The 25,260-nt window shown below is 41.3% G+C and overlaps 1 protein-coding gene across 1 annotated transcript in view; it reads left to right on the top strand.

The window, feature by feature from the left end:
* Nucleotides 1-25,260, top strand: part of LOC117465499 (procollagen galactosyltransferase 1-like) — a 32,361-nt gene that overhangs the window by 4,080 nt on the left and 3,021 nt on the right. The window contains exons 2-10 of the mRNA XM_034108361.2: nucleotides 495-605; nucleotides 801-918; nucleotides 1,835-1,969; nucleotides 4,243-4,447; nucleotides 6,843-6,962; nucleotides 11,278-11,354; nucleotides 11,442-11,548; nucleotides 11,973-12,105; nucleotides 24,969-25,096. Of these exons, the coding sequence (XP_033964252.1) occupies nucleotides 495-605; nucleotides 801-918; nucleotides 1,835-1,969; nucleotides 4,243-4,447; nucleotides 6,843-6,962; nucleotides 11,278-11,354; nucleotides 11,442-11,548; nucleotides 11,973-12,105; nucleotides 24,969-25,096 (1,134 nt within the window). The remainder of the gene's footprint in view (nucleotides 1-494; nucleotides 606-800; nucleotides 919-1,834; nucleotides 1,970-4,242; nucleotides 4,448-6,842; nucleotides 6,963-11,277; nucleotides 11,355-11,441; nucleotides 11,549-11,972; nucleotides 12,106-24,968; nucleotides 25,097-25,260) is intronic.

Below are 25,260 nucleotides of genomic sequence, written 5' to 3'. Positions count from 1 at the left end.
CCCTAAAACCCCTGATATAAGCTCCTCGAGGGAGATTTGTGATATTGGACATGGTAAATAACATTTATTTGACTGTATTATTGTTGGAGTATAACATTCAACAGTCACTGAATAATTTATCCATAGATTTACCCCTTAGCTCAAGTAACACTAGATCAATTTAAAGAGTAACCTATGGGGTGGTACAGGTACTGCAAGGTACTCTCACATTTAAAGGACTTCTTATAAGCATAGAAAAAAAGTTTACATCACAAAACCCCCAGAAAATGTAGGTTCATTAAGCAAAGATATAATAGAATACAGAAATGTGTGGACAGATCTGTGCAACAGTATAACATTGTTAAAAAATATAAACTAAAAGAGGGACGTTTGGCTTAGAATACAGAGGAAAACATGCGATTTTGCTCTTTCTTTAATAAATGTATTAAAAAATGTTCCCTTCTTTCCCTCTCGCTCTCTCTTCCCACTCACCCCCCACTCCACACACACGGCAGGGTGGCGACTGATCACAACACAGATAACACCACAGCCATCCTCAGAGACTGGCTTGTGAAGGTGCAGAATGACTATCACTATGTGGAGTGGAGACCTGATGATGAAACCAGGTAGTGTGTGTGTGTGTGTGTGTGTGTGTGTGTGTGTGTGTGTGTGTGTGTGTGTGTGTGTGTGTGTGTGTGTGTGTGTGTGTGTGTGTGTGTGTGTGTGTGTGTGTGTGTGTGTGTGTGTGTGTGTGCGTGCGCGTGCGTGTGCGTGTGTGTGTCGTGCTTTACTAAATGGGTGTGTCTGTGCATGTCTCTCAGTGCCTTTGAAGACGAGGTGGGGCCTAAGCACTGGAATAATTTGCGTTACGAACACGTAATGAAGCTCCGTCAGGCCGCGCTGGAGACCGCCCGTGAGATCTGGGCCGACTACCTGCTGGTATGTTATCATCCACGCAGCAGCTTCAAAAGCCTCCTCTTATTATGCAGCTACTGTCGGGGATGTCTCTGATTGGTGGTAAATTAAGCTGATTCGTGGGACTTAAATCCATTGTCGAGTACACCTGATTACAGCTGTTAAAAGGGTTTGAATTTGAAAATGAGCAACGCTTGATCTTCCTCATATTAGAAGAATGGGAACTGCATTAAACAGACAAAACTGTAGATGTATTTATTGTTGGATTTGAGTTAGTCTAAAAATCTTTTGACGATCTTTGTCACCATAAAGTGTTTCTTTGTGTTTTAAATTAGCCATTTTGTTACATCAGATTTCATTACTGATCTGGGTTGATGTAGCAAAGTAATTGAGAAGATGTAATGATGCTAGAGTTTAAATATTTGTTTGTCGTCAGTTTTATATATGAGAGTTAACTGTAAATATAGGAAGAAGCCTTAGCAATGTTGCTATGCATTTTTCTATGTGGGTTGATCTAGAGATTTGTCTTGTTTTTCCCTCCAGCTTTAATATTTCTCAAAAAGATCTTAATACCATCTCTATGTGAACTATGGAAACATTACGTGAAAAGATAACAAGTACATTTTCCAATATCAGTTTAAGAGTGATCTCAGTTATAATTGGCTTTATTTAAACATATCATGGCTGAAGAAAACACAAAGGTTAAATTATGGGTTTTGGCATTTTGAAATTACATTTTTCTCAAGACATGGTAAAACAAGTGCAGTCTGTCGGTTAGCATTGTTTAAGGTTCAGGGCTGTGAGTTATAATGAGTTGTTAGGAGGGATGCTGAGGCTCAATCAATCTTTTAGTGACAGCAGGCGACACTTTGTCTGTGCTCGCATGATTATGTTTGTGTGGGATTCTCATCAATACCGTGCCCTTCTCTCTTGTCTGCAGGCGGCTGACTGTGACAACCTGCTCACCAACACGGACATGTTATGGAAGCTGATGAGTGAGAACAAGACCATTGTAGCGCCCATGCTGGAGTCCAGAGCCGCGTACTCCAACTTCTGGTGCGGCATGACTTCACAGGTACTGCAGATGAGTAGTTGTTATGCTGTTTAACCACCTATAGCTGCTGGTATAGCTATTCCTCACAGTTCCTTCACATCAACTTCCTGTTTTTTGCAATACCACCTCCATGTGCAATTTACACTTTTGTACTGATAGGATTGCTATTATTGGATGCACAGTAACGTTGTATGTTCATGTACATCATAATGTTACTTCTTATTTCCATTTTTCTTTACCATGTATGTGAACTTATTTCACTTTAATGTTCACATTTGTATTTTGTGCCTCTACTGTGACATGTTTACACGCTTTAATGTTCAATAAGCTCTTTATTTTTCTCATACTGCCTGTGCTGCAGCACCTCTTTTCACCCTCTGTCTGAAACCAGAGCCCAGTCTGCTCTGATTGGTTGGTTGGCCGGTTCTGTTGTGATTGGTCAACTGCTGAGAGATGTCCCGTCCCTAAGCCTATCAAGTACAACGGGTTTGATCGCTAGCCCGTAGAAGCGCATGTGTTACGTTGTGATGTCACTATGTATCCGAAATAAACAAAGGACAACAAAGGAGGCATTTCAGGCAGGGGGGGTGGGGGACTGTGTCTGAGAGAAACTCCCTGTATAGGGAACTTTGGGATTTGAGACTTTGCAGACCACAAAAACCTATATCACACACTACAGGAAAGGGAAAACCCCAAAAAGCATAATCAATGTGTGATTGCCTTATATTTTGTGAGCCTATTCATTGTATTTGCCTTTTTTATCTGCACTCCCCCCTTTGCTGTAACATTCCCTGCTGTTGGACGAATAAAGGATTTCTGATTCTTACTAATTGTGTATCTGATCTGGGTGTGGTATTAACACTTAACTATAATAAGAATATTTAAAATGGCAACAATAGAAATCAGAGAAAACCTTTAAATTGTTTAAGTAACCACACCCAACCAGATTCTTTCTAAGTCCTTGTATACAGATATACAAATATGCATGTCCTTAGACTAATGTTCTGCATGTTACTGTAGTATGGCCTCTTAACTCCAACACACACAAACCAAACCAACAGATTGTAGAGATTATACATAGAGTATAGCCTCTTCGAAACGTCTCCATAAAAACCTCTTATTTCTGCATCCCAGGTGAATGATGTACTCCCAAGTCTGCTATTAACTCTCTGATTGTGACTACAATTCCTTTTCATGCAATCGTGCCGAATAATAAAGCGCATCTCCTTCCACCTTCATAAAACATAAATATAATCTAGAGAGAATTTACAATTTATTTGCTTTTTATATGCATGAGGAAATCAAATTTGTGCAAACAAGTCACTTTAAAAACACTCTACATTAGTCAATTTAAAGGCTGAGTAGAGATGTTTCTGTTATTAAGTATTTCCCCTCAGATTTCCGAGCAGGAGTTGAATGCTCTGTAAATATATTTTGTAAATTAAAGTAAATAATTTGTCTCACAGGTGAAATTAAACTTTATTGTCCTGAAATAACATCATATTTAGCTAAAGGTTTGTGATATCAGGAGATAATAGGTTTGCTTCGCAGACAACCCACACGGCTCATTATGTTTAATTTGTTCCTACATCTCAGTCTCTTACTGCGGGCTCCACTCAGATATTGCTGTCTGTGCTGTTTTATAAGATTACTCAGAACTAAAGTCCATTGTGTCTTTTAATTCATGCATGCCTTAAATAAAAGTTACTTTAATAAAAAACATTGTCATATATTTTTTTAACATATTACAATTATGCGAACATGATTTTTTGACCCATCAAAGGTGCACATCTGATCTATCAGGCATTACACACTGTACAGTATGTGCATGTCTTAAATACAGTTGTGTCTGTGATCTGTTGAGACAGGATGCCTTTAAGTACTCATCTTTGCTTCTTGTCAAATCAGAGCTGACACACAGACGTTTTCTTTCCTCCAGCAAAAACATTAACCGACTCTCTGATTCCTGCAGGGGACTTTTTTCAAAAACACTTAATTGGCCGGTATCCTAAAGGCAATACGCATCAGTCTGTCAGAGACTCTTCCTATAAGTCAGTATTACTCATTCTCTGTCACTTATTATTACATATTTTTGTAATTTAGTAGTAAAGAATTGAGTTTCAGATATGTCTTAATCCTTTAAAGTGTCTTCTTTGTAGACTTTGGACAGCCAATTATCAGATCTCAGTGAAATATAAGTTCCTCATTATTCCACCGCTTTTTATTTCTTTAGGAAACAAATCAGAGCAAGGAAAGTAGTGTTTAACCGTACAGTGTTTGTGTGCACTCTGCAGGGCTACTACAAGCGTACTCCAGCCTACATACCTATCCGTAAGCAGGAGCGTCGTGGCTGTTTCGCCGTGCCGATGGTTCACTCCACCTACCTGCTGGACCTGCAGAAAGAGGCCTCCCGGCAGCTGGCCTTTTATCCCCCACACCCCGAGTACAACTGGGCCCTGGATGATGTCATCGTCTTGGCCTACTCTGCTCGCATGGCAGGTGAGACAAACAGATGTCGATTTTCTTTATCTGCAGGGCTGATGAAAGTGTTTCTAGGCATATTTTGTTGCGTATTGGATTAGGATAGTATTACAATATTTGTTAAATGCAGCATATGTGACCAAAAAAGTAAAAATCTGATGTAATTATTGTCGTGCTACTGGCTGAGAGGTGCAATCGACAATTACAAAGTGTGAAACACTTTAACAAAGCTTGAGACAAATTTACATTTTATAAAACAAATTTACATTAGCAAAACCCTTTTACCAAAGAAAAAACTATTTAACATTAACAAAAACAAATTAACAAGATGCGAAACACTTTAACATTTGCCGAAACACTTTAACAAACTAGAGAATCAAACCGGAAAGGGAATGCCCATCATACCAGAAGTGACGTGCAAGTGATTGACACAAACTTAAGTTTGTTTTGGTGGATAGACCGCCGGTACCTATGGACCTTTATGGTCGTTAAACAGGTTTTGTCCGTTCTGTGGAAACCACTTGGGCCAAGTGACATGGTTTTGCTCATCACGATATACTTTCTCTTGCGCAAGAGATAGTTCTCCTGCACACCAGAAAGTTACAGGTTTGCCAAGTAGGAAGTGGAGCTGTGCCTTTTACACACAGCCTATGCTGTGTTTACCTTCATTATACAGCTAAAGAGCGACTGCAGGCTGCTTCGTTATAGCCACACACATCTCTACACACACACACACACACACACACACACACACACACACACACACACACACACACACACACACACACACACACACACACACACACACACACACACACACACCACACACACACACACACACACACACACATCGAACTGCCCGATTATTACGCCTTATTATTCTATTTATGAAGGAGATGTCCTGTATTGTATATGAACTATGAATTATTGTACTCAGGACAGGAGTTTTACCAAGTATTACTCAAAAAGTACAGAGTAAAAATACTTGAATGTACTTGTGGTTGTAGTCTGAGTCCAACAGTACTAATTTTATTAAGAATTTATGGCTAAAAATCATTTTATCCCTCGTAAAATATAGCATCAAACATGCATTATTTTACTCTTGTACTACAGTGCCGCTTCTCGGTCGATTACCGTAAAGGCGCGATTAATCGCGCACTCACAAATGAAGAGCTACTGATTTGACCAAGCAAACGCGAGAGACGGCTGAGTTGACCGCAGTGTTCCACTGCACTCTGACTGCACTGAGCACTACATCGAGATTAAGATTAAACAAATGTATTTCATTTAGGAACACACACATTATACCTATGGAGTTGGCCAGATGTGTGTAAATGACTGGTAATGGTAATTTGAAAACAAATGCCGGTGTCGGACATACACAAACACACCGAACACACACACAGAGCGGAACTGAGCACAGCACAAACACACACGTCATGCGCCTTGTGGACCGGACATCTCCTTCATAAAACGAGTAATAAGGGGAATACTCGGGCAGTTCGATGTGCGTGTGTGTGTGTGTGTGTGTGTGTGTGTGTGTGTGTGTGTGTGTGTGTGTGTGTGTGTGTGTGTGTGTGTGTGTGTGTGTGTGTGTGTGTGTGTGTGGCTATAACGAAGCAGCCTGCAGTCGCTCTTTAGCTGTATAATGAAGGTAAACACAGCATAGGCTGTGTGTAAAAGGCACAGCTCCACTTCCTACTTGGCAAACCTGTAACTTTCTGGTGTGCAGGAGAACTATCTCTTGCGCAAGAGAAAGTATATCGTGTTGAGCAAAACCATGTCACTTGGCCCAAGTGGTTTCCACAGAACGGACAAAACCTGTTTAACGACCATAAAGGTCCATAGGTACCGGCGGTCTATCCGCCAAAACAAACTTAAGTTTGTGTCAATCACTTGCACGTCACTTCTGGTATGATGGGCATTCCCTTTCCGGTTTGATTCTCTAGTTTGTTAAAGTGTTTCGACACTTGTACATTTGTCTATCTTTGTAAAAGTGTTTCGCATCTTGTTAATTTATTTTTGTTAATGTTAAATAGTTTTTTCTTTGGTCAAATTGTTTTTCTAATGTAATTTTGTTTTATAAAATGTAAATTTGTTTTATAAAATGTAAATTTGTCTCAAGCTTTGTTAAAGTGTTTCACACTGTGTAATTGTCGATTGCACTTCTCAGCCACCGTACTACAGGGATGTTCTGACCTTCAATACTCTTCAATACTTCTTCTGTACAGATCTTAACATATAAACACACCATGATCATTCAAAAAGATTTTTCAATGATTCAATGATGCAAAAATCCTCCTTCCCTTTAATATTGTGACTGATATCTTAATTGCAGTATCAGTAAAAACCTTTCCAAATTATTTGTTTCCAAATCGGTCGGTAAGCATGATTTTCTTTTTTCCCTTCTCAGATGTGCAGATGTATGTCTGCAACAAAGAGGCTTATGGCTATTTCCCAGTGCCGATGCATTCCCATGGCACCCTGCAGGATGAGGAGGAGAGCTTCTTGCATACTCAGCTGGAGGTCATGGGTGAGTCGACCATGTTAAGGAGCCTTTAAAAAGACCAGACAGATTTATTTGTGTTGTACAGTTTCAGCAGAAGAAAGCCAGTCTGCTTGTCTCAGACTCTAGGCTGTTGTTGTGCTGCTTGCAGGTTTTGCATTTATTTAATTTCCCCCAATTATTCTTTAGCTGAACTGAATCCCTTTTTTGCTGTAGTCATTATGTAAAAGAAAACCGGTTTTCTTTATATTGGGTTATAGAGTTACACACTTCAACCATAGTAGTGCAATGATGTATGCCTCTGCCAGTGGCGTAACAAGGTTGTGATTGGCCCCGGTGCAAAGATTTTTTTTGGGCCCCCCTCCAACTCAGCGCTGCTTGCTTCTTTTTTTTTTTCTCTCTGTCTCTCTCTCTCTCTCTCTCTCTCTCTCTCTCTCTCTCTCCACTTTCAAAATCTATTTAAAACTCATAACAAACAAACACAATTCCCAAAGTTGTCTTGAAATTAACTTAATAAATAAATGAAACGAAAAATATAGCCTACTTATGCAAACAACATTGAATCTGGACTTGAAATGATTCTGATTAGGCCTATTAGGCCTTATTCCTGGAGCACGCGCTCTATCTCTCTATCTCCCTTTCTCTCACTCTCACTCACAAACACAGGCTTCAAATCAAGTCGTCATTATTACAACAAATACACACTTGCAACTGATAACACTGGCAATTATTTTATATTTATTAGACTATTCAAAAAAATCATGCTTCAAAAAATAACGGCACAGCAAACTAATCACACAATCACAGAATGAATCATTCTTCATCATGGCACAGCGGCCAAACGTTATCACAGACACAGGTTAGGTGCGCACCATGCGCATTTTCCAACATAAGAGAGGTCACAATTACATTGCTACAGATTTAAATCTCCGATCCCTCTCCATAACAAGAGAAAAGCTACTCAGCAAAGTCGTCAACAACGCTGCTCAGGTCTAACTTCCGGGCCCTGCTGTTCTCTATTGAGAGTGTTGCCAATCCACTGAGTCGTTCTTGTCCCATGCTGCTTCTTAAATACGTCTTAATCAATTTGAGCTTTGAGAATGAGCGTTCTGCGGTCGCAACAGTGACAGGTATGGTGAGATATAACAGCAATGCTGTGCACACTTCGCTGTGGTCCACAATAAGCATCTTGGTCATATCCTTCACAGATGGTTCTTTAGATATTTCAGTCTTAAAGCAGGCTCTGAATGCAAGGAGTTGGACGGGGAAACTCTGGGATAAATCCCTGCTGTAGTGGTCCGCGAGGCGCTGCGCGTGCTGGTGAAGGGCATTATCCTGCGCACGGTTCAATGTCCCGGGGTGGATAGCCTGGAACAGTTTGTCCGTTTCACGCATAGAAGTGAACCTCTGTGACAGCTGGCTGTTAATGATGTCCAGGCTGGCGTTGAACACATTAATTCTGAAACGGCTCTCGCCATCACTAAGCCTCTCGTCTTGACTGAGTTCATCGAAGTGGCGTTTCATCCTTCTTTTGCAAATTTCCGTGAACTCGCTCTGCGCTCCCCATCTCTCAGCAAGATTTTGAGCGGTGCGTTTGACCTGGTCAAAGTCATCTCGGTATGCAGATAGGGCCTGTATTGTGTTTTGGAGGACACCAACAGCTTTGTGGATGTCTACATCCTTTGCCTGCAACATCTTTGACACTGCATTCATGTTTTCCAGTATTTTTGTCTGTTGTACGACAAGAAAAATAAAGCTGAATTTTTCCATATGGTTTTTTAGGGCTGTAGCCTCGTCCCGTTCCTCCCTCTTTTCGCTGACCAGTGCGATTTTAGTTAGAGCTTTCATGATATCTACATACCGGTATCTAAGGGCAGCAATTGCATCATGTCATGAGCACCACCTGGTTGGGCAGAGGCGCTTCATGGTAACTTTACCATGCTCTGAGAGTTCTGATGACATGATACCGGAAAGGAGTGACCATCTCTTAATACTTTGGCTGAAAAAAGTATAAAGAGTCTCAACAATATCATAAAAATTACGCAGCTCCGCTATATTCTTTACGGAGTCATTCAGTGTCAGATTTAAATTGTGTGCAGCACAGTGTACATATTTAGCAAGTGGTTCCATCTCCATGATCCTGGCCTGCACACCTGAATAGACACCACTCATGTTCGCCGCGCCATCGTATCCCTGGCCCCGACACTTGCTCAGGTGAAATCCGTTACTCTCTATGCTGTCCAGGATTTTCTTTTGGAGTTCACGAGGTGACGTGTCCACTGTTTCCACGAACCCCAAGAAAGCCTCGTTTATCAGGATATCTTTTGCGTTGTCGTTTTCATCCCTCTGGATTGTCACATATCTATACACTTGGCTAATTTGGTCTCTTTTGGAAATATCTTGGGTGGTGTCCATGATCACAGAAAAAAACGGAGCATTATTTATTTCTACTTGAATGTCGCACTGCACCTGCTTTGCGATTATGTAGATTATCTCATTTTGAACAGCTGGACTCAAGTATTTCACAGAACCTTGTGGTCGCTCAACAAGTTCTTTCAGAACCGGATCGTAACATGCTAAAAGTTCTATCATACTGAGAAAGTTTCCACTGTTGGGCTGTCCAAGAATCTCCCTATGTCCTCTAAAAGCCAAGTTACAAGTGGCCAGAGTGATTGTAACGTTGACAATACGCTCAAGTACCTGTCTCCAGTAATTAGCAGCATTCCTTGCATTCCTCTCCATGTTTGCATCGATTCTCCCGTTTTTCTTCCACTGTTCATATATGACACACGCTCCGACATGGACCTGAGATTGTGCATGTGAGTCAATTCTCGCAGACAAATGTTGCCAGTCACGAACTCCTTTGACCCACGCATCACTGTAGAACGGTGCACCTCGGTCTGCGAACAGCCAGCACGGCTCACAATAGGCACAGTCCAGGGTGGGGGAGTAACACAGCCATGTCCGTGGCAGTTTGATACCTGCTCTGGTAGTGGTGGTGTAATAGATCTCGGAGAAACACCTGTTTCCTTGATGTGTGTCTCTGGGGAATGGGTCGGTAGGCCTACATGGGCCAGTTGCTATAATATAGCCTTTGATCTTGGCGTCGGGGGTCTCAATAGCGCCATAGAGTCCCCTATCGGTTGGGGAAGGGGCCCTTGCGGGAACTGTAGGACCACCGCCGGGCACAGCCAAATCCATCCTCTCCTCCTGGCTCATGGCTGGAGAAGAAGGTCGCACAGCCACGGATACAGCTTCCCTTGTGGAGCTAGACGATGGTGAGGCAGGTGAGCTATCGTTAGCCTCCGGCTCCGGCTGCCGCTGCACGTCAACATTACCAACGTTAGCGTTCGATTTCGAGGACGATGTATGACAAAAAAAAACGGTCTAATTTTGTCAGTTTAGCCTTTATATCTCCTTGTTCTCTCTCGTCCTTTCTCTTTTGAGCGCCGCTCTTGTGTTTTGGTTTGCTGTACATTATAAATGCTAGCTATTCAATTTGTTATAATTCTGCCGATCTTGCTGCTGCTATAGCTATGTAGTACATATAACATTTGATGCTGATTTAACGGTTCGCTCGTCACGCAAGGTATCACATGACATGAAAGGGAGCAAGGTCATTGGACAGACAAATTACAAATTAATTTAGGTTGCTAGGTTACTTTGAAGACTGCGTGAACCAGTCAATGCCATTGGGGCCCAAACAAATATCACTGGGGCCCCAAAAAAATATATATATTAAAAAAAAAGAAAAAAAAAATGTTTTATATAATTTTTATTTTTTTTGCATGGGCCCCTGGAAGGCTGTGGGCCCCGGTGCAATGCATCGGCTGCACCGTCGATAGTTACGCCACTGGCCTCTGCGTACAAACTACAAACTTAATTAGACAGTGTTTACTTTTGCTACATGACAAAATTGCTACTGCTACAATCTGTTTAAGACATTGGCAGTTAGCATAGAAAAAACAAGTCAAAAACAGAGGGCCCGAAATAGTGCCATTAAAGATGCATAGATAGAGTATCTGTGGAAATTGTCATACCAGTGTCTCTAAGAATAAATTCCATGTTACCAGAGTAAAGTACTACTGTAATTAAATATCATTTCTTGGTGCAGCGTCTCTCATTGTAGGAAACAATATGACAGTCTTTGAAACAAATGAATACCAATAACGATAAAAATAGTCCTCTTTATACACACACTCATCTATCCTGTTAAATCAATGGTTCACTTGGGAAATCTCCTGGGGTTCCCTGAGCATCCCTGAACCAGATTTCAAAAAGCCCTGTTTCACCACATTTCTCATTCTCTTTGTAACCTTCTCCCCTTTTCTTCCTTTGAAAGTAAAAAACCCTCCCTTGGAGCCCTCCAGCTTCCTGTCTCTTCCTCCCAAGCAGCCTAACAAGATGGGCTTTGATGAGGTACACACACTCAATCTCACCAACACGTAGAAACACACAAATAACCCTAATCATGTGTGTGAGGCTTCTCCCTTTGTGTGCACCCAGGTGTTCATGATCAATCTGGTGAGGAGATCTGACCGTCGCGAGCGAATGCTAAGAACTCTGCACGAGCAGGAGATCAGCTGTAAGGTTGTTGCCGCTGTGGACGGCAAGTACGTTTCTCATATCCTTCCTCCCCCACTGCCTGTGTCTTCTTGATTTGTGCCTCTGCAGCATGCAGTGTTGATTGATGTAAGAAAGCTGAGCTGAGACAAACAACCACGTAAAAAGTAGCGGATGTATGCTGCCAATTATATATCAACTCAACGACATCGTTTCAGCTCATCTGAGTAAAATATAACTAATATGTGTGAAGGCTATCCAGTCACGGAGGTAGTGTCATATTTTCCATATTTTATTGTGTTTGCCATCATCTTGATTTAAAATGATTAGAATGAATATAAAGCAGCACATGCCTTGTGTTATATTATTGTATTGGCTATTCAAGTCTCTGCTTCCCATTCCAAACACACATCACACCCCTATAATTTATTGTTTATCTCTAATCTCTTTGTTTATTCCTTCTCTTTCCCTTAGAGTGCTGAACAAGACTGATATAGAGTCCATGAAGATTAAGATGCTGCCGGGTTACAAAGACCCTTATAATAGTCGGCCCCTCACCAAGGGGGAACTCGGTTGTTTTCTCTCTCATTACAACATCTGGAAGGAGGTGAGACAGGCCTCTGGGTCGACCTGTGCTTGGCAGATAATGTTTACTGCTGAAAAACACAGTAACTCAGTTTGTGTGAAGACGAGGCAGCGCAGTGAGAGTGGTTTTATTTAGGTTTCAATCATAGACTGTATATATAAATGGACGTAGTGTCCGTGACGTCACCCATAGGATTCTGCAGAGTTGCCGAGAAGCCCTTAGTAGGCGGAGTCGGCCACTAACGTCTCGAAAGTGACGTCAGAGTCTAACTCCCGCCTGCTCCAAATAAGGGCAAAGAAGCGGGACCTCCTGCCACCGAGCTGGAAGTTCCGAGCTAGCTGAGGCTAAGCTAACATGCTCAGCAGTGCTGTTCTGTGATGCTAGCCGGCTAATTACCTACATCTGTTGCTCCCGGTCTGCACATTTTACGTTGCTTAAGGTAAGTGAACATGAAACTATTCAGCAAAACTTTCAATAATAATCTAAGATATTGAGGTTTGGGATATTACTTGCATACAAATCTTAAAATGCCTTCAGGTTTCTAAAATATATATTTTGTGTTAAATTCAACAGCAAAGATTCAAATATTTGCATGATTTTAGCCATTGATGTTTTGCTGTTACTTAATTATACTTTTAATAAATTCAAGTCAAGATTAGTTACATGTGATGGTAGCTAGTGAGTGCTCTTACATGTGTGCCTCCTCCACAACCAGACTGTATTACAATTCTTAAAGGTGGGGTATGTAATTTTGGAGAAACCAGCTCGAGTACGCTAGAATTTGAAAATACACAACCGGAAAATATCTGCCACTTCTTTACAGAGCCCCTCCTCCAACACACACGAGCGCGCACATGACCAATGAGGGCACGAGATAAGTTTGTGCACAGATGGAAGGCTGACAGGCAGGTAGGCCATCCAGTTATTTTAGCCGGGCCGGCTCAGATGATTGGTCGTGCTTTTTACAGCGCTACGGTTTCCACAGATGACATTTTTTTAAATGTATTTATTGTCAAAGCATTTAATATATTCATTGCTATCGGGATGTCAAGAGCATTCCATGGAATATAACAACAAGTGTTTCTGAAATAAATTACATACCCCACCTTTAAGTACCAGTTCTATCTACTTTACTTTAAACAATTAAAGGTGTGGTAGGTAAGTTTGAGAAACCGGCTCGAGATACACTTTTTGTTATATTCCATGGAATGCTCTTAACATCCCGATGTTGTCCTACATTGGGAAATGCATCGATGACGTGGTACCGAAGGTTTCTGTACGAACATTCCCTAATCAAAAGCCCTGGATAAACAGCGAGGTGCGTACCAAGCTGAAAGCGCGCACTATCGCGCACAGAGCTGGAGATTTGGAGGAGTTCAGGAATTCTAGGTATGAACTCCGGAGAGCTATCAGTCAATCAATCAATCAATGTTTATTTATATAGCCCAATATCACAAATGTTACATTTGTCTCAGTGGTCTTCACAGTGTGTACAGAATATCAGTATGACAATACGACACCCTCTGTCCTTAGACCCTCACATCGTACAAGGAAAAACTTCCAAAGAAAACCCAGTTTAAAGGGAAAAATGGGAGAAACCTCAGGGAGAGCAACAGAGGAGGGATCCCTCTCCCAGGACGGACAGACGTGCAATAGATGCCGTGTGTAAATTGAAAAGATAATACATTTGCAACATAGGTAGTCCAAATGTTTGGAAATGCATGTGTGTATAATAGGAAGATGAATCCACGAGGATATCCATCCAGGACCTATGATCCAGGACCACAGCCACGACTCAAGATCCAGCGCTCGCGATCCAGGACACAGGACCGCAGGATCATCCATGACTCCGGATCCCAGCGTATATAGACACCAAAAAGAAAGACATTTGGGGAAGCTGGGTTAATCGGAACATGAGTGTACACGGGTATAGACAGAGAGAAGGAAGAAGTAAGATGTCCCCCGACAAACTAAGCCTATATCAGCAAAACTAGGGGCTGAATCTAATCAGCCCTAACTATAAGCTTTATCAAAAAGGAAGGTCTTAAGCGCACTCTTAAAAACGGATAGGGTGTCTGCCGCCCGAACACAAACTGGAAGCTGATTCCACAAATGTGGAGCTTGATAAGAAAAGGCTCTGGCTCCCATTGTACTTTTAAAGATTCTAGGAACAACCAACAACCCTGCATTCTTGGAACGCAATGCCCTAGTAGGACAGTAGGGTATAATGAGTTCTTTAAGGTAAGATGGCGCCTGCCCATTAAGGGCTTTGTAGGCGAGAAGAAGAATTTTAAATTCTATCCTGTGTTCTATAGGGAGCCAGTGTAAGGCAGCCAGAACAGGAGTAATGTGGTCCCTTTTCCTAACTCTGGTTAGTACACGAGCCGCAGCATTTTGAATCAGCTGAAGCGACTTGATTGACTTCTTGGTACTCCCTGATAATAAAGAGTTACAATAATCCAGCCTAGAAGTAACAAATGCATGGACTAGTTTCTCTGCATCGTTTTGAGGCAAGATATGCCTGATTTTTGCAATGTTACGTAGATGGAAGTAGGCGGTCCTTGAAATTGATTTTATGTGGGCGTTAAAGGATAAATCCTGATCAAATATAACACCAAGATTCCTTACAGTCTCACTGGAGGCCAAATTAATGCCATCCATAGTTAGTATGTCTTTAGATAATTTGTTTCGTAGATTCTTCGGGCCAAGTACAATAACTTCAGTTTTGGTCGTGTTTAACATCAAAAAGTTTAAGGTCATCCACGTTTTTAAGTCCTTAAGGCAGTCTTGAATTTTATTTAGATGATTAATTTCATCAGGCTTGATTGATAAATATAGTTGAGTATCATCCGCATAACAATGAAAGTTTACAGAATGATTCCTTATAATATTGCCTAACGGAAGCATATATAATGTGAACAAAATAGGTCCGAGCACTGAGCCCTGTGGCACTCCATGGCTAACTTTGGTTTGCGTGGAAGATTCATCGTTAACACGTACAAACTGAGAGCGTTCAGATAGATAGGACCTAAACCAGCCTAAAGCAGTTCCCTGTATGCCAACTAAGTGCTCTAGTCTTTGCAATAGGATATCATGGTCGATAGTATCAAATGCAGCACTAAGATCGAGCAAAACAAGAATAGAGACAAGTCCCTTGTCTGAGGCTATTAGAATATCATTTGTGACTTTAACCAGAGCTGTCTCTGTGCTATGATGTGTTCTAAAGCCAGACTGAAAATCTTCAAATAAATCATTGTTTTTTAAGTAATCACACAACTGTTTTGCGACCGCTTTCTCAAGAATTTTTGAGAGGAACGGAAGATTAGAAATAGGTCTATAGTTGGCTAAAACCTCTGGATCGAGGTTGTGCTTTTTAAGAAGCGGTTTTATCACTGCTACTTTGAATGATTGTGGAACATAGCCTGATAATAAAGACATATTCATAATATTTAATAAAGAAGTGCTAATTAATGGAAAAACTTCCTTCAACAGCTTAGTTGGAATTGGGTCTAACATACACGTTGATGGTTTAGAAGAGAGAATCATTGAATGTAATTGTTCAAGGTTAATGGCTGAAAAGCATTCTAGTTTACTATCTAGTGTAATATTAGAACTTACGATTTCGGGAGCTGTTGATAACACTATACTGGTCGAAGGCAAGAGGTCATTAATTTTGTTTCTAAGAGTAACAATTTTATCGTTAAAAAAGCACATAAAATCATTACTACTGAGTGCTAAGGGAATAGAAGGCTCAATCGAGCTGTGGCTCTCTGTCAGCCTGGCTACAGTGCTGAAAAGAAATCTTGCATTATTCTTATTCTCATCTATTAATGAAGAGTAGTAGGCTGCTCTCGCTTTACGCAGTGCTTTCTTATATTCATTGAGAGTAATATGCCAAATTAAACGAGATTCTTCAAGTTTAGTGGAACGCCATATCCTTTCAAGTTGTCTAGACTTTTGCTTTATTTTGCGGGTTTCGGCATCAGCAGTGCAAAGAGACAGTACAAAGACAAAGTGGAATCTAACTTCAAAGGCTGTAACACCCGGAACATGTGGGCGGGACTAAGAACAATGACAGACTACAAAGGAGCGGCGGGGGGTGCTGCGGGAGTGTCTGCGTCTCTCCCAGATGAGCTGAACAGTTGTTTTGCTCTCTTCGAGAGCAGCCAGGCTGGGGGTGCAGAGAAGGATCAGGAGCCCTGCCCTTTTGTTTTAAACAGGGCAGATGTGTGTAAATCCTTTAAAAGGGTTAACCCACACAAGTCTCCTGGACCTGATGGCATCCCTGGCCGTGTTCTCAGGGTGTGTGCAGTTCAGCTGGCAGAGGTGTTCACACACATCTTTAACAGGTCCCTGCTGCAGTCTGTAGTCCCCACATGCTTCAAACACTGCACCATCGTTCCTGTCCCCAAAAAAACAAAAATCACCAGCCTCAATGACTACTGCCCAGTAGCACACACCTCCATCATAATGAAGTGCTTTGAGCGGTTAGTCAAATCATTCATCATCTCCTCCCTCCCTGACTCTCTGGACCCCCTGCAGTTTGCCTACAGAGCAGGTCCACAGACGACGCCATAGCCCTCACCATCCACACTGCCCTCTCACACCTGGATCAGAGGAACACATATGGGAGAATGCTGTTCATTGACTACAGTTCAGCCCTCAATACCATTGTGCCTTCCAAGCTGGTCATCAAGCTCAGAGACCTCGGGCTCAACAGCGCCCTTTGTGACTGGATCCTGAACTTTCTGACGGGCAGACCCCAGGCAGTGCATCCTCAACACCGGAGCCCCTCAAGGCTGCGTGCTCAGCCCTCTCCTCTACTCCCTGTTCACTCACGACTGCGTGGCCACACACAGCTCCAACACCATCGTGAAGTTTGCTGACGACACCACCGTCATCGGCAACATCACAGACGGCGACCAGACGGCGTACAGAGAGGAGGTCGAAAACCTGTCATCTTGGTGCCAGGATAACAACCTCCATCTCAACGTCAGCAAAACAAAGGAGCTGATTGTGGATTACAGGAAGCAGCAGAGAGAGTGACATGCCCCCATCGCCATCAATGGGACTACGGTGGAGAGAGTCAGCAGCTTCAGGTTCCTCGGTGTCCACATCACTGAGGACCTGACATGGACTCACACTACCACCATCACCAAAAAAGCTCAACAGCGGCTCTTCTTCCTCCGCAGGCTGAGGAGGTTCAACATGGACTCCAGGATACTATGCAACTTCTACAGGTGCCCCATAGAGAGTATCCTGACTGGCTGCATCACGGCCTGGTACGGCAGCTGCACCGCCCTCAATCGTAAGGCTTTACAGAGGGTGGTGAAAACTGCAGAGAACATCACCAGGACGGAGCTGCCATCCATGGAGGACCTTTACTCCCAGCGGCTCAGGAAGAAATCCCTCCGGATTATAAAAGACCCCCGTTACCCCAGCCACAAACTGTTCTGTCTGCTGCCGTCTGGCAGGCGTTACCGCAGCATCCGGACTAAAACCACCAGATCAAGAGACAGTTTCATACCACAGGCAATAAGACTGCTAAACAACTGAACTTTGAAACAACATCTGTTGAACACCTGAACTGTTGAAACAACATCCATAACATTCATCTGCTACTTAGTAATTATTAATCTATTTATCTAATATATCATTCCAATAACTTGCATATAGACTCTTATTGCACTATTTCACTTTTTTAAACTATTTTTCTTTTGTATTTACTATATTATTATTTACTTGCACTATATTTTTCTGTTTATATTTTTAATTTCATCGGCATAACTACACTGTAGCTCGTATGACAAAATAAATAACCTTGAACCTATTACACACATGTTCCCCTCTCATATTCACAGTGTGGATCAATTGAGACAGCGTGGTGTCCAGGGAGCTGCAGAGACTTTGGGAGAAACCTCAGCGTGATGATGTCCTGTCTGTGGGTTTGGCTGGAGAAGACAGAGGTGGAGCGGTCTTTCTCTGGGAGGAGGACCAGGTCTGATGAAGAAACCACCAAACTACATCTGTGAGCCCATACTGGGAACAGCTGTCACAAACAAATTATGGTCCTGTTTGACTACACACTATTCAGTGTGCAGATCTTTGTGTTCACAATAAAAGTGTAGTTTCTCAGTGAATGTCTTGTATTGGTCTTTAATCTCATATCAGCTTTTCATTTTCTTCTTGCCCCTCGGAGAAAACGGTGAGGCAGTTGTGTCCTTCCCTAACATAAATGACAAGAAACATAAAACATGACATTATTGCAGAGTAAGTGTGTTATTTATGAAAGAGGTGCGTTAGAAGGCTGTAGAAATAAATACAAAATGTATTTGAATGTGTTTTTGAAATTCATCACTTTATACTACAAAGATAATCAGATTATGAATGAACAGTATGCAGTTAATCAACATTAAAATATATGTTATTATTAAAATAATATTCAACTGTTATCAGAACTTACTGTAAATGTAGTATCATGCTGTTCGGTTATCTCACTGCAAGAACCACTTTTACCACGTTTTTACAGACAATATGTAGAGACAAATGGTAGTAATTTTCACAAAGTAAAATAATAATTGCCTTAAATAAATTGACATGTGAAAGCTGACAAAAAAATCATGTTGCTTGGTAACATTTAAATGTAACTTTTTGCAAGAAAGGAACAGTCAACTTCCCTGATGTCAGTATTTAGTCATGTTTAATGGCATGTATATCAGTGTATTATAGTTGTTACTTTATTTAAACCAGAAGGTTTCTCCATTCTTTGTAAAGTATCAAAGGGGTACCTTTCATTCCATGCTGAAGTTCACTGATGTTAGGAATAGGTCTGTCTCTCATGGTTAGCATCCTCTGGTCAGTCTGCATCACCTGGAAACTTTAAACAAACCGATAGTAAAGTAACAATGTGTGGTCACAGACTTTTTTACATGCAAATGTCATGTCCTAATCTTTTTGATTATCCTTTAAAAAAAAGTGCTGGATATCACAGCCCTTACTGTATCTTATCAGTTGGATTGTGTATTATTGTATAGTTGGGGTGCTTTTTCATTTTACTGTTACTTTGGAATAGTGAAATAAACTATTACGCAATTTATTTTTCGCCCTTAAAAACTTAAGTTACATGTGCACGTTCTGCTGCCACAATAAGTCGGTTTCTCCAGTGTAATGATAATAAAATGCTTAGTAAGTATTGGTAATAATATTAATAAAAACAACAAGGTTTGGGTTCATTCGTTTATTATGATGGTAACGTTAACCAGTAAGCTTCAATAATCAACTCCAGCTCAACAAACCATATCGCAATATCTTTGTTAACGTTATTTCTGGAACCATCTGGAAATGTGAGATTCATATTTCTAAGATACACAGATCTTATAGTGAGGTTATTCAGGGGTGCAAACTTGTCACCTTTCGGCGAAATTCGCCGTTTTGAATCCAAAATAGGTCGTTCGTGTGATTCATGTAGATCTGCAATAAAAATATTTTTGGGGTATGGGGGGGGGGGTCTGGGACCCGGTGTAATCTGTGGCCGCGAGTTGTTATGTCATGACACCATCATGACACGCATGGTGTTCTTTTTTTATATATTATAATGAAGCGCGAGCTGTGTGCTCGAGTCTTCCTGCCTGTCGGCTCTGCTCATGGATGTATAATAAGGCTCTGCTGCTCCGCGATGAGGGTCTAGCTTCAGCAGCTACATTACCTACGGGTGCGTTCGTTAATATTAACTGTGTGGTCCGGAGTCACTGTGGCACAGACTGGACCGCTGGTGAACAGCTGTTAGAACGGGGCGTTCAGGTGTTCAGAGCAGAGCTCCCTGTCAGAGCGCAGAGCGTGATGTGCACTGAGAAGTTTTTCTGTCGCAATATTATTTAAGGAATCGTTGAGCTAGCTAACTAGCATACATTGTCACTATCTGCTAACGTTAGCTTTAGCCTTCGTTTTCGAATAGTTTATTTTTTTTCATAGGCTTTAAACGGAGGTGGTATAAGTATAGATATTGTACTTGAGTAAAAGTAGAAGCACTCAGATCTTGTACTAGAGTACAAGTAGAAGTACTCAGATCTTGTACTTGAGTAAAAGTAGAAGTACCAGAGTGTAGGAATACTATGTTACAGTAAAAGTACTGCATTCAAAATGTTACTCAAGTAAAAGTATAAAAGTATTGTCATCAAAATATAGTTAAAGTAGCGACAGTAAAAGTAGTCCTTGTGCAGATTGGTCCATTTCAGAATAATATATATGATATGTTTTATAATGATTGATCATGAAAGTGTTATCAAAGCTGGTAAAGGTGCAGCTAGTTTGAATGACTTTGTATACTGCAGGGTAGCTGGTGGATTTACTCCGGGTGGAACTAAAGTCTGATTTAACACTTGATTACATTTCACATCATTCATCCACATCTGTAGAGTAACTAAAGGTATTCAATACATGGAGTGGAGTAGAAGTACACCATGTACCTCTGAACTGTAGTGGAGAAGAAGAACAAAGTAGCAAAACATTTAAATACTTAAATAAAGTACAAGTATCTCAAAATTGTACCCAAGTATAGTACTTGTTGAGTTTATGAACTTAGTTACACCACTGGCTATAAAGATAGAAAGACTAGGCCTTGATCAGAGGCATGAAAATACATTTTCAAAATGCTCAACAGTGCTGCCAAAATTATTAACTGACTGCTACACAATTAAAATAAATGCTTTTATATATTTCTATTAGATGTGACTCTTTAGCGTTTCTGTTATTATTACCACTGCTGCTTTAGTTGCTCTGACTGCTAAAATCATCTGTTATTCCTAATTTTAAAGCCGATATTCCGTGGGGTCGGGGGGGCTCGGATCCTTGTCACCTTTTTCATACCTGATGAGTTTGCATCCCTGTCTAGTACGCTGGTGTTCAACACTACTGTAACGTTAGCTGTTTGCATCGTCGAGCATAGCAAATTTAAATCAACAATATCAATGCATACAGTTACCTAACTAGCAAACTAACTAATGTACGAGGATGACCTTATTTTACCAACCTCACCGAGGAGCCTTTTGTTCTACAGTATAATCCTTCTTAATGTTTTACACTTCTCTAATATGTTTTAACTTGTATGCTACGGTTAGCACAGATGTAGCTTCCTCTCGCTCGTTAACTGAATAAAAAGACCAGTAAGAAATAAAGTGCTTGAATTTCACTTAGGCTACCGAAGAAACTGCATTCAGGGACGGTCTATTTTAACCACAGAGCCATAAGATAAGTCCGATATTTAAATTAAGAATACTCCACCAGGCACATCAACAAACACATCAACGAGTTCAAGTTGTGTTCCCCGGGTCAGCCGAGCAGTTGAGCCCCTGTAGCATCCTGGAGCTTACTGAGCTAACGGAGCTAGCAGAGAGACAGAAAGCAAGAAGCAGCACTCACTGCAGAGACCTGTCACTCAAGGTGACCACGCCCTAATTTATGCAAAAACGTTAAGACCTAATATAACTAAAAGAGTTGCGTTATAAAACAGTTCACTCACCAATCCATAATCATGAAAGTGGAATCTAGCTATATCCATAATAATTATTGCATTCAGGGGTAGAAATATGTTTATTTCTGCTCTAAAGTTGGGCATTTTAACATGGGGGTCTATGGAAATTGCTCCTTTCTGCAGTCATCCCCTATCGGCCAATAGATTAACTGCAGTTTGTGGCACTTCCTTATTGGCCTCCCTGCTCTGCCCCAGGGTCCTTCTCACTTCGGTTAAATGGATTTCTTGCATCCCCCACGTCGTTTCCCTGTCACTAGTCCCTCCCACCAGGGAAGCATGGAGAGCAAGGAAACCACGAGAAGCAGGGAAATGAATTTTAAGAGCAATGGGACGTCCTTTCCTCCGGGGGGTCACGTGAAGCGACGTCCGTTTGTGATGACGCTGCACAGCTGATCGTCTGACAGCAGCCAGCTCTGTCCCCGTTATTTCTGTCACTACCCGATCAATCAATCAATCAATCAATCAATCAATCAATCAATCAATCAATCAATCAATCAATCAATGTTTATTTATATAGCCCAATATCACAAATGTTACATTTGTCTCAGTGGTCTTCACAGTTTATACAGAATATCAGTATGACAATACGACACCCTCTGTCCTTAGACCCTCACATCGTACAAGGAAAAACTTCCAAAGAAAACCCAGTTTAAAGGGAAAAATGGGAGAAACCTCAGGGAGAGCAACAGAGGAGGGATCCCTCTCCCAGGACGGACAGACGTGCAATAGATGCCGTGTGTAAATTGAAAAGATAATACATCTGCAACATAGGTAGTCCAAATGTTTGGAAATGCATGTGTGTATAATAGGAAGATGAATCCACGAGGATATCCATCCAGGACCGATGATCCAGGACCACAGCCACGACTCGCGATCCAGCGCTCGCGATCCAGGACACAGGACCGCAGGATCATCCATGACTCCGGATCCCAGCGTATATAGACACCAAAAAGAAAGACATTTGGGGAAGCTGGGTTAATCGGAACATGAGAGTACACAGGTATAGACAGAGAGAAGGAAGAAGTAAGATGTCCCCCCGACAAAGCCTATATCAGCAAAACTAGGGGCTGAATCTAATCAGCCCTAACTATAAGCTTTATTAAAAAGGAAGGTCTTAAGCGCACTCTTAAAAACGGATAGGGTGTCTGCCGCCCGAACACAAACTGGAAGCTGATTCCACAAATGTGGAGCTTGATAAGAAAAGGCTCTGGCTCCTATTGTACTTTTAGAGATTCTAGGAACAACCAACAACCCTGCATTCTTGGAACGCAATGCCCGAGTAGGACAGTAGGGTATAATGAGTTCTTTAAGGTAAGATGGCGCCTGCCCATTAAGGGCTTTGTAGGCGAGAAGAAGAATTTTAAATTCTATCCTGTGTTCTATAGGGAGCCAGTGTAAGGCAGCCAGAACAGGAGTAATGTGGTCCCTTTTCCTAACTCTGGTTAGTACACGAGCCGCAGCATTTTGAATCAGCTGAAGCGACTTGACTGACTTCTTGGTACTCCCTGATAATAAAGAGTTACAATAATCCAGCCTAGAAGTAACAAATGCATGGACTAGTTTCTCTGCATCGTTTTGAGGCAAGATATGCCTGATTTTTGCAATGTTACGTAGATGGAAGTAGGCGGTCCTTGAAATTGATTTTATGTGGGCATTAAAGGATAAATCCTGATCAAATATAACACCAAGATTCCTTATAGTCTCACTGGAGGCCAAATTAATGCCATCCATAGTTAGTATATCTTTAGATAATTTGTTTCGTAGATTCTTCGGGCCAAGTACAATAACTTCAGTTTTGGTCGTGTTTAACATCAAAAAGTTTAAGGTCATCCACGTTTTTAAGTCCTTAAGGCAGTCTTGAATTGTATTTAGATGATTAATTTCATCAGGCTTGATTGATAAATATAGTTGAGTATCATCCGCATAACAATGAAAGTTTACAGAGTGATTCCTTATAATATTGCCTAACGGAAGCATATATAATGTGAACAAAATAGGTCCGAACACTGAGCCCTGTGGCACTCCATGGCTAACTTTGGTTTGCGTGGAAGATTCATCGTTAACACGTACAAACTGAGAGCGTTCAGATAGATAGGACCTAAACCAGCCTAAAGCAGTTCCCTGTATGCCAACTAAGTGCTCTAGTCTTTGCAATAGGATATCATGGTCGATAGTATCAAATGCAGCACTGAGATCGAGCAAAACAAGAATAGAGACAAGTCCCTTGTCTGAGGCTATTAGAATATCATTTGTGACTTTAACCAGAGCTGTATCTGTGCTATGATGTGTTCTAAAGCCAGACTGAAAATCTTCAAATAAATCATTGTTTTTTAAGTAATCACACAACTGTTTTGCGACCGCTTTCTCAAGAATTTTTGAGAGGAACGGAAGATTAGAAATAGGTCTATAGTTGGCTAAAACCTCTGGATCGAGGTTGTGCTTTTTAAGAAGCGGTTTTATCACTGCTACTTTGAATGATTGTGGAACATAGCCTGATAATAAAGACATATTCATAATATTTAATAAAGAAGTGCTAATTAATGGAAAAACTTCCTTCAACAGCTTAGTTGGAATTGGGTCTAACATGCACGTTGATGGTTTCGAAGAGAGAATCATTGAATGTAATTGTTCAAGGTTAATGGCTGAAAAGCATTCTAGTTTACTATCTAGTGTAATATTAGAACTTACGTTTCCGGGAGCTGTTGATAACACTATACTGGTCAAAGGCAAGAGGTCAATAATTTTGTTTCTAAGAGTAACAATTTTATCGTTAAAAAAGCACATAAAATCATTACTACTGAGTGCTATGGGAATAGAAGGCTCAATCGAGCTGTGGCTCTCTGTCAGCCTGGCAACAGTGCTGAAAAGAAATCTTGCATTATTCTTATTCTCATCTATTAATGAAGAGTAGTAGGCTGCTCTCGCTCCGTCACCCTGCCCGATTGGTACTGCGCATGTGCGAGATGGTCCGCCATATTGGACAACTCCGGACGGCAACCCAAGATGGACACTTGACACAGTGGCTTTTAGCAAAGCTCAAAAAGAAAACTCGAGAGAGATGAGTTATTGTTATTACAACGTGACTTCACTATTATTTAACAACTCTTTTTATTGGGTTCTTTTATTTGGGGTTAAGTACATTGTCAGAATAAGTGAGAAATGGATTTAACTTCTGTTAGACAGCTATCATACTGAATTCATATTTACTGTGAATGTATGCAAAAATGTATGGCATATAGCTGTCTAACAGAACGGAAATATCCGTCTGGAATGTGTTAAACAAAAGACTCCAGTATTTAAAAAACCGTTGTGTTTGCATGTATAAAAACGTATGTGTTTTTGTGTTTGTGTGTAGATCGTAGATCGTGGTCTGCACACCTCCCTGGTCATCGAGGACGACCTCCGCTTCGAGGTGTTCTTCAAGCGACGCCTCCAGACGCTGCTGCAGGATCTGGCGACCTATAAGCTGGACTGGGATCTCATGTGAGTGATGCAGAGCACGACATAGTAAACAGAGAGGATTATCAAGTCGCTTCAGGGAAATCCGTCCATCTGTCATTCATGATATCTCAGACACAACTCGCCTTATCACATTCTGAGAACACTGGTGGGAATTGCGCATCGTATGCAATCACACTAATGAGATG

This window comes from Pseudochaenichthys georgianus, chromosome 1, assembly GCF_902827115.2.
Source record: "Pseudochaenichthys georgianus chromosome 1, fPseGeo1.2, whole genome shotgun sequence".
Taxonomy (NCBI): domain Eukaryota; kingdom Metazoa; phylum Chordata; class Actinopteri; order Perciformes; family Channichthyidae; genus Pseudochaenichthys; species Pseudochaenichthys georgianus.
The sequence above is the reverse complement of the archived record's forward strand: the minus strand, read 5'-3'. Positions and strand labels throughout refer to the sequence as shown.